The 10,649-nt window shown below is 34.9% G+C and overlaps 1 protein-coding gene across 1 annotated transcript in view; it reads left to right on the forward strand.

Annotated features, from left to right (window-relative positions):
• The first annotated feature begins 9,375 nt into the window (after positions 1-9,375).
• CNOT6L (CCR4-NOT transcription complex subunit 6 like) overlaps positions 9,376-10,649 on the forward strand; it is a 75,905-nt gene continuing 74,631 nt past the window's right edge. Inside the window, exon 1 of the mRNA XM_023513349.1 lies at positions 9,376-9,552. Coding sequence (XP_023369117.1) covers positions 9,441-9,552 — 112 coding nt within the window. The 5' untranslated portion in view covers positions 9,376-9,440. The remainder of the gene's footprint in view (positions 9,553-10,649) is intronic.

Below are 10,649 nucleotides of genomic sequence, written 5' to 3' on the forward strand. Positions count from 1 at the left end.
TCCTGGGCTTAGGTGATTCTCCTGCCTCAGCCTCCCGAGTAGGTGGGGCTACAGGTGTCCACCACAATGCCTGGCTATTTTTTGTTGCAGTTTGGCCGGGGCCGGGTTTGAACCCGCCACCCTCAGTATATGGGACCAGTGCCCTACTCACTGAGACACAGGCACTGCCCGAGAATTAACATTTTAATGTTCATTTCCTGATCCATATATGATATATGTCTTATTTAGCTTTTTAATTTTTCTCAGCAGTGTGTTGTAGTTTTCAGTGTACTGGTTTGGACATCTTTTTTTCATATTTTTTGTAAGTATTTTATAATTTTTGATCCTGTTGTAAATGGTATTTTAAAAAATTACAGTTTTGCTTATTGCTTGTATATAATAATACAATTGATTTTATCGGGGAGTATTTATCTTTTTATTTTGCAAACTTGTTAAACTTATTCATTAGTTCTTGCATATTTTGGGGAATTTTATAGGGTTTTCTGCATATATTTAATTTATTATTTGTAAATAAAGATGAGTTTGATTCCTTCTTCCAAACCTGATGACCTTTATGTCTGCTTTTTGGCTTGATTGCATGGGCCAGAACTTCTAATACAGAGTTGAAGAGAGAGCAGACATGCTTGCCTTATTTCTGATCTTAGGAGGAAAGCATTCAGAATTTCTATTGATACCCTTTATTAGGTTGTGTATATGTCCTTTTATTTAGAAAATAAGAGTTTTTCTCTTTTTTAAAATAATTTTTATTTTTTTTAAGACAAAGTCTCACTTTGGCACTCTCAGTAGAGTGCAGTGGCATCGTAGCTCATGGCAACCCCAAACTCCTGGACTCAAGAAATCCTCTTGCCTCAGCTTCCCAAGTAGCTAAAACTACAAGCATCTACCACAACTCCTGGCTGTTTTTAGAGATAGGGTCTCATTCTTGCTCAGGCTGGTCTCAAACTCCTGAGCTCAGGCAATCCATTGTCCTCAGCCTGCCAGAGGGCTGTGATTACAGTGTGAGCCACCAGGCTGGGCCATTCTATTTTTAAATAGAAATAGCTATTGAGGTTTTCAAATGCTTTGTATGCATCTATTGAGATGATCATATGTGTTTTTAAAAATATTAATTAAATTATGTTGATTTAAAAAATTTTTTTTTGAATGTGAAACCAACTTGTGTTCCTTGGGTAATCATCACTTGCTATGATAATATATTGCCTTTTTTTAATATATTGCTGGATCTGATTTGCTAAAATTAAAAAAAATTGCATCTGTGTTCATGAGTTATATAGTTTTCTTATACTGTGTTTGTCTTGTTTTGGTATTAGGGTAATGTTCAACTCAACTTTATTAAAGAGTTTCTGTAGTATTGGTATTGTTTGATTCTTAAAGGATAACCTAGTTAAGAACTACTGGATCACGTATGTTCCTCCTTCTTTCTATTTCTAAATTCTTAATTCTGTCCTCATAATAGGATGTGTAAATTCTAATAAAAAATAGCTAGGTCTTGTTAAATGAACTTCCTTGGAAGTGGAGTGGGAGAAGTAAGTTTTTCTAGAGACAGCACAGAGTGAGTCAGTGTTACATTTAAATTTTTCGTTGAAGTAGAAATGACTCCAAGGGACTAAGAATCTCTAGGAAAGGGGAAGGCCAGACTTCATACACTTACAGTGGTGTGCTAGAGTGGCTTAAAGTGGCTTAAGAGAGTCAGTTATTAATATTTCAGGAATTTTATGAGCCAGTTGTTAAACACAACTGATTAAATATTATATAAACTTAAAATTAAACCATATTAGAAATATTCATTGCTTCTTAATAATTTTGTTGTATTTCATCATTACCTATGCTTTTGAGGTTATTTATATTTGAAATACAATATAATGTTGTGTTAGCATTTCTTCCTAGCTCCTCACTCATTGGTATTTCCTTGGAAGCCTGAAGTGTGCCACTTATGGGAGATTTTGTATCATAAATACACGTGGGAGTATTTGCACCATAGGCAGATGCTGCTGCTTTTTTTTTGTAGAGACTTTATTTCTGATTGTCTATAATTTAAAGAGTGATGGTAGAAATATTAATAATCCAAATTTAGTTTGGGTTTTTTTTTTTTGCAGTTTTTGGCCAGGGCTGGATTTGAACCTGCCACCTCCGGGATATGGGGTCAGCATATCCCGGCCACAGGCACTTTGAGTCACAGGCGCTGCCCCAAATTAAGTTTTTAATATCTTCTGAGTCTGTTGTGAATAGCATAGGAAGTTGAGGAAATATTCTTCATGTATTAGAAGCCCATTACAAGTTGGATATCTCTTACCTGAAATGCTTGGTACCGGAAGTGTTTTAGAATATTTGTGTTATTATATTTATCGGTTGAGCATCCCTAATCTGAAATGCAAAATGCTTCAATGAGCATTTCTTTTGAGTGTCATGTCAGTGCTCAGGTTTTTGATTTTGGAACATTTCAGAGTTTGGATTTTCGAACTAGGAATACTCAACTTGTATCAGCAAAGAAATTTCTCATGTCTTTGATAAACAGTCAAGTTCTGACAAGTCTTTGCATCATTTTTATCTTTTTAATATAATTGAAATTATCAACCATCATTCATTTTGTCAGTTGCAGCCATAGGTTGTCTACCAAAATGAGTTCAATAAATCACCTAAAACATTCTGTGAGAGTCAATTGGCTATATTGAATTTACAGTGAATATGGTACATTTTAGTATAAATTTTAAGTTTTTTGGTTAGTAAAATTTATAACAAGTGCACACACCTACACACTAACCCCTAGAAAGGTTATCTGTCCTGTGATCCTTTAGTAGTTCTTGTAGTTAGTTGTTCTGGCTGTGTCCTTTTCAGCTTTCCTGCCCAACACTCAGAAATCAGTGCCTACTCTTAGTACTCTGGGAAAGACTCAGAATTTCTGGGAAGTTTTTCTCTGTTCTGCTCTGTCATCCTACTTTTCCAGGTCCAGCATATGAGGCAGTATGGTTTAATTAGGTTAGGACTGAGACTATGGAGCCAGACTGCCTGGGTTGAATCCCACTCTGCCACCCACTAACCATGTAACAAAGGCAAGCTGCAGAATATCCTTATACTTTTAAAAAATATATCTTCACTCCTAACTCTCCAATATTAGGCCATTTAAGCTTTGCCTTTCTTGTACTAGGAACTCTATTCTCTCCACCTGTCCTTCATTGTTCTAAAGGTTATTATTCAACATCCTCTTTGGTTTTTTTTGTTTTTTTTGTTTTTTTTGTAAAGACAGAGTCTCACTTTATCACCCTCTGTAGAGTGCCGTGGCGTCACACAGCTCAACAACCTCCAATTCCTGGGCTTAGGCAATTCTCCTGCCCCAGCCTCCCAAGTAGCTGGCCCTACAGGTGCCCGCTACAATGCCTGGCTATTTTTTTGCTGAAGTTTGGCCTGGGCTGGGTTTGAATCCGCTGCTGTCGGTATATGGGGCCGGTGGTGTACCCACTGAGCCATAGGCACTGCCCAACATCCTCTTTGTTTTATTCTCTCTTTAGTTCTGCTCATTTCAGAACAGTGACAGTAGGAGCAGGATAACTACTTATGAGGGGCAAAAAGTTATAACAAAAAGAAATTTAAATTATTTTATTTTGTTTTACTGTTGTTTTAGAGATGGGATCTGGCTTTGTTATCCAGGCTGGATCATAGCTCACTGCAGCCTCAAACTTCTGGGCTCAAGCAATCCTCCCACCTCTGCCTCCTAAGTAGGTAGGAGTACAGGCATGCACCACCATATTTGGCTAATTTTTAAAAAAAAAAATTGTAGAAACAGGGTCTCCCTGTGTTGCCCAGGCTGGTTTTCAATTCCTGGGCTCGTGATCCTCTGACCTTGGCCTCCCCAAAGTGCTGGGATTACAGTTGTGAGCCACTGTGCCTGGCCCCTTATGGAATTATTTAACAGTAAAATATTCTGTAACTTTATTTTTCAAGTAGCGGCATGAAAACGGTATATGAAGGTAAGGACAATGCTCATCTTGTTCATTGTTGAAGCCTTAGTGCTTGGTACAATAATAGCTACAACAGTAGGCTTGCAATAAATATCTCCTGAATAAATGTTAAACTGGTCTGAAGCATGAAACTTCAAAACTCTAAAGCTTATATTTTTCATAACGGTAAGTAACTTTGTCATGATTAAACATAGGTTTGGTTTGTTTAGAGTAGTCACAAAGCAGGAGATATGAAAACTTGGAATGAAATTCTTTGTGAAAGTTTGCATTATTTATCATTTATGGGCTTTAGTTGAATATATAAAGACAAATGCCATCTAGAGGCCCTTAATATGGATATGGAATGAGATTGCTAGTAAAATTGTTCTTTATCCTGAGCCACCTTCTAAAGCCAGTGGTCCTCAACCTTCCTAATGCCTCCTATTACTGCGACCTTTTAATACAGTTCCTCATGTTGTGGTGACTCCCAACCATAAAATTATTTTCGTTGCTCCTTCATAACTGTAATTTTGCTACTGTTATGAATCGTAATGTAAATATCTGTTATGCGAAGCTCATAGTGCTTAAGACCAGTTGGAAAGGATGGGTGTTTGTCAAGGTGAATATTCAGTAAATAACAAATAATGTGTTTTCCATTCCGTAACTTTTGGGGATAAATTCCAATATAAGACAGAGTGATTTGAGAATTTTTAATATGGAATGCTGTTAACATTTGTTGTACAACAGAAACAGCGATATTTAATGTAGGCTTAATTTTATGTTCTTCCAATTTTAGGACTCTGATAGAGTCTGCATCTCTGCCTGTGATTGATTTATAAACTACTGTTGAGATGATAACTTAAAATTTCTATGGCAATATGTGCAGGTTTAATGATTCATATTTTAGTTGTATTCCATTAACTTAGAAGTGTCTGATTCATTATGAAGTACTCTTTCATGGTTGTAGCATTCTTTCTTAGTCTGAATCTTAAATGATGTTAATTGTGCTGAGCTATAGACTGAGATAAAATGTCCTTAAACTTAGGGTGGTAAATGGAAGATATGGTAGAATTTATATCTTTGCATACACTATAGAGGCTACTGTTTTTATAAGTGACTCTAGATGACCAATATTTATGGAAATTTAGTTGTAGCTTTTAGCTGTTTGCTCTGGTTTGGCTCACTTACTTTGTTGGGGGAATTATACTGCCTTTTTTTTTTAACTTCTTATGAGATTTTATTTTTTTTATTAAGTCATATACACATAGATCATGAATACATTTATGCATAATACTGCTTTATTCTTATTTGTCTCTAGTCTTAGACACAAAGCCTGAGATTTGGGACTATTATAATTTAGTAACAGTATACTTTAGTGTATTTCATATGTATTTTTGAATATGCTATTCATTAAAATAGGATATTAGTAGCTATCTTTTGTTTGCAGTTTTGGAAACGCCAGTTTAAATTTTTCTGTGGAAAGTAGCCCTCATGTTACATATAATGCTTGTAATTAAAAAAAATTAAAATGCAAATATTATTTGGTTGCTTATACCCTCACTTTAACTTGACATTAAAATACAGTAAAAACAATTTTTAAAGAGATAAGGTCTTGCTGTGTTGCCCAGGCTGGAGTGCAGTGGCTATTCACCAGCATGATCATAGTGAACTACAGCCTGGAACTCCTGGCCTCAAGAGATCCTTCTGCTTTAGCCCTGAGTGGCTGTGACTATAGGCGTGCACCATTGTGCCTGGCTTTGAATTGCATTTTCTATGAAGTGTTTTACAAGTTTATCTAAGTTTTGGCTTAATGAAACAGAAGACTGCCTGACAAATACAGGAAAGCTTTCACTATATAGTAAGTAGTATTTAGTCAGCCTTTGATGATGGAGATTAAAGCTTGTTTACTTCTGGAATAGTTCATGTAGGAAGAAAGAAGTAGAAGATAATAAGATTCCTTTTCTAGGACTGATGGCTACTCTCAGAAATTTTGCAGTAGAGTAAATTTTGTATAAGTGGTAGGCTAAGGAACAGGGAGTGAATGGCAGGTTCAATACAGCTTAGTATTTGGGCAACTATTATGTAGGGTATTTTTTATAATTTTGAAATGGTGTTGAAGAATGGGAAGTTAAAAAGGTGTTGTAAATGGGCTTTTAGTTTACTTGGTTATGTAATCAGGATCTCCATGATAAATTAGATCTAATGGGAGGATCCTTTGGGAATTGGTATAAGATATTGCAGAAATTAGAAACTCTTGGAAAAACTAATTTAAAAACTTGCCTATTTTTCAATTGGAAATTAAAGATAAGGAAAAATATTAGCTATGCTAGTTCTGTACTGTTTAAGCCTTGGACTGACCCGTATATGAGACTATTAGAAACCACAATATCAGTATCATATTTAGAAATTTAAATTACAGTTGAAAGATTATTTTATATTTTTAAGTTATTTTGAAAGCAGTTTTTGTGGTATGTGCACAAAGTGGAAAGTTGATACTGAGGACCTAAGAGGGGAAACAGAACTGAATAGAAGGATTCAGTAATGCTATTTCCTGAATCTGAGTTTTTAACAGCAGAGTTGAAAAGCTGATGTTTGGAGCGGTAGTGACCAGAATTTTACTAAATTGCTTAGTTAACTCAAATGAAAAATGTTCTAGCTTCATTTAGATGATCTAATTGAAGAATTAAGTTACTTGTGTTTTTATTGGTATCCTACTCAAGTCCAAAAGAGACCTCTGACCTCTAATATAGCTGTATTAATATTACTTTGCTTTTTACAAATTACAGATATTGGTAAACATTTTATGGAGCTATATTTTTTTTTTTGAAGAGAAATTGAGCTTTTTTTAAGAAGAGATTTTATAACTTTAACAGACTTACAAAATGGAAACATGGAAAAATTAAAAAAAAAAGAAATACTATCTATGTAGTATCTATTTTAGAGATTATAATTGGAGCTCCAGAAAAAATGGTAACTATTATTAATATCTAGAATTTAAAAATATTTGGGAAAATTAAACTTGCAGATTACCATTTTTTAGATTAATTTTTGGAAAATCATTGGATATTGCTTGGCTGTGAGATGGGAAGGGTGGGAGAAAGGTGGTAGACTTTAGGATTATAAAGTATATGATCATCCCACAAATACATCCTAATTACTTACCATGTGGTGAGAACTGTATAGAAATGCAAAAAGGACATGGCTCCATACAGAAATAACTCACAGTCCTCTTATATAACATGTTATTTGGTGGGAATCACATTAAAATGGTCAGATTAAGTTGACTTCTAATCCTGTATCTTGTGTTTCATACTAAAATTAATGAAAACTATGTTTTTACAAAGTTAGTAGTTTTGTTTTTTACCTATCTACATAGATAGATGTGTTCGGATCCAGATCTGTTTGATATGGCTTTACTTATTAATTCTGTATTTTTGTGGATTCTTACTTTAGTATGCCAAAGGAAACACAGAGATACATGTACCTCTGTAAAAACTCTAGTATCTAAAAACTTTATTTTCAGAATAGTCTAAAATGTGGTAGAAATCAAGTTTTTCTCCCCTGGAAAATGATCATATTCTTTGTGCTGTATGAAGTTCTAAGATATCCTTGGAAAATTATGTTTTAGTATCACCCAAATTGCATGATAAGATTAGAGTCAAAGAGTTTCAACTTGGAAACTTGAGAACCTCTTACTGTTTACACATGAACAAATATGGAAAATTTTTTCTTTGCTCCTTTACATAAATGGAAAGGAATGACTATTTTTGCCCTTCAAAAATATGAGGGAAAATGATTGGGAAATTTTGATCATACTCCTTTCTATAAACTAGCTTTGATTTCTTGATGCATGATCAAATACGTATGATTTTTCTTTATTCTCTCTGTATGTAACAAATCTCAGACCATCTAAAAGTAATTCTATTTGGGATAGAAGTTCTACCCTCTACTTAGAAACAGTGCCAGATCAGACACTTGTTTTGGGGGGGCAGGGGTATTAAGATATGAACAAAGAACTAACTATAAATACTATGTGCCAATTCACTGATACCCTACGGAAGTTTATTTAAGCGCAGGACTTTCTATCATTTGTTATTATTGTTATATCTGGAGTGGATCTTATTTTCTTAAACTACCAAGTAGTAATTCCTGTATCACATCTCTTGAATAAGATTACCTTAGGGCCCTTTGTCATCTGCTTCTTATGTAGCACATTTAAGGAGTTTATATCTCATTGGTTATCGTTGATGACCAGTGATCATTTTGACAGTTACGTGAAGAGGATGGCACAGTGAGTGCGTGGTCATGCACTGCATAACATTTCCATCAACAGTGCACAGTGACATAAGATTATGATCCTATATTTTTACTGTACCCTTTCTATATTTAGATGTACAAATACTATTATATTTCAGTGGTCTACAGTATTCAATATAGTAACACACTGGATAGGAGTATGTTATAGCCTAGGAGTGATAGGCTATACCATACAGCCTAGATGTGTAGTAGGTTATACCATGTAGGTTTGTGTAAGTATATACTACGATGGCAAAACACCGAAATTGCCTATCAGTGCATTTCTTCAAGTGTATCCCTGTTAAGTGATGTGTAACAGTACTGGTTTTGATAGGTTGGCTATGCTATGTAACTAAGCCAAATTGGACACTTTTGAGCGAAAAGGAATGATATTAATAATTACTTCAGAACAGCAGATATAAACCAAGACTGGTCTAGGCAAGCTAAGATACGTAATCATCCTAATTAGGATGATTGCAAGTAACAGAAAATACAACTCAAACTAGCTTAAACAATAAAGGAACTGTATTGGCTTATATATCTGAAAAGGCCAGTGTTTGGGAGTCCTACAGATGTGATTAAGTGAGGACTCTGAGTTATTCTGTTTTCCAGACTCTGCCTTCTATGGCTGGCTTCCTTTATAGTTGTTGGGTGACTGCCAACAGGAATCTGGGCTATATTCTTCATTTATGACCAGCAGGAGAGAGAATCCTGCTTCTCCCATACACATAGATTTGAGTCTTCAGGATTCGTGATTATTGGATACTTTTGAACTGATCTCTGTATCAAAGGGAATGTCTGTGCTGATCGTCTTAAGCATGAGATATCTGAATATCCCTGAGTAAAGGTGGATAGAATTACTTATTCTTAGACTGGTTTTAGTTCATTCAGGACACTGTAATGTTAGTCTATCTAGGAAAGTAGTACAACTGAATGAAGGGAAGTGGGTTAGGAAGCAACCACAGTGTTTACTGCAAAGTCCAGAGCTGTTTCTTGTTTGCATTTTCCCTCAGGCAACTGTTAATGGGTTCCTACAAGAGCCCAGTATACTGCAGGTGATATGTTTTTTTTGTTAAGTGAGAATATGTCATATAAAATGACTTACTAGCCTGGAAGTAGGAGAGAAAGAAAAAACTTTTATCATCCCATTTTTTTTTCTATTAAGACTATAATAATTGTTGACCTTCTTTTTTTTACAGACTAATAGGGATGCCAAAGGAAAAATATGATCCTCCAGATCCTCGCAGAATTTATACCATCATGTCAGCAGAGGAGGTAGCCAATGGGAAAAAATCTCACTGGGCAGAATTAGAAATCTCGGGTGAGTGGAGTCTAAAGTATTTAATTTGGGGTACAACAGCAATAATGAATAAGAGTCAAGTATTGCAATATTTATTTCTTTTTTGAACATTTTTAATTAGATGGGTTAACTGAAAAGATACAGGATTCTGAGGTACTAGTGTTTATCTGTTAATTTTATTGTGACAAAATCTTTGTACCCTTTTTTTTGAGATTACATTGAGTAAGAGTTGGCATCTGAAATTGAGAATATTAGGGGTTTGATTTCTGAGTAAGATTAGGTTCTTTGATATGATAGATTCTGTTTTGGCTACTCAGAACAATTATTTTTGGAAATTGAGATTTTTACTCCTATTCTCTCAGTTTTGGCAAAGAAGGAAACCTAGAAGCTGTCTGTCTATTCTAACTAATATGTAATAACTGGATTACTGGACCTTAATACATGTTTAGGATTGGTTAAAATAGAATATGATTTCTAAAAACTTATAACTCTAGTCTAGTGAGAAAAGCATCAGAGAAATGCAACTGAAGGACATTCAACAAAATATCTGACTAGTAATCTTCAAAATTGTCAAGATCATGTAAATCAAGGAAAGCCTTAGAAATTGTCACAGACCAGAGGAGACTAAGGAGACATGATAACTCAATGTAAAATGGTAGCTGGTATTGAATCCTGGAACAAAAAGTTGTAAAAACTGGTGAAATCCAAATGCAGTCTAGATTTAGTTAGTAGTGATGTATCAGTGCTGGTTTCCTAGTTTTGGCAAATATACCATGATGTAAGATTCTAACAGGGAAACTGAATGAAGGATATATGGGAATACTGTATTATCTTGGTAACTTTTCTATATCTAAAATTATTAGCCCTTTCAGCCGGAGATGCCATCTTCCAGTAATTCACCAAGATGACAAACACAAAGGGACAGAGGAGAAGCACTGGATACTTGTTCTCTAGGCCTTTTAGGAAACAGGGAGTTGTTCCTTTGGCCACATATATGTGAATCTACAAGAAATTGTAGACATTAAGACATTGAAGACATGAATGTAGACAATTGTAGACATGAATGGGTACTGTTCAAAAAGGCAGGCCACACAAATGTTACCATGGCAAAACTGGAA

The sequence above is a fragment of the Otolemur garnettii genome, unplaced genomic scaffold, assembly GCF_000181295.1.
Source record: "Otolemur garnettii isolate 467f Iridium unplaced genomic scaffold, OtoGar3 scaffold00039, whole genome shotgun sequence".
Taxonomy (NCBI): domain Eukaryota; kingdom Metazoa; phylum Chordata; class Mammalia; order Primates; family Galagidae; genus Otolemur; species Otolemur garnettii.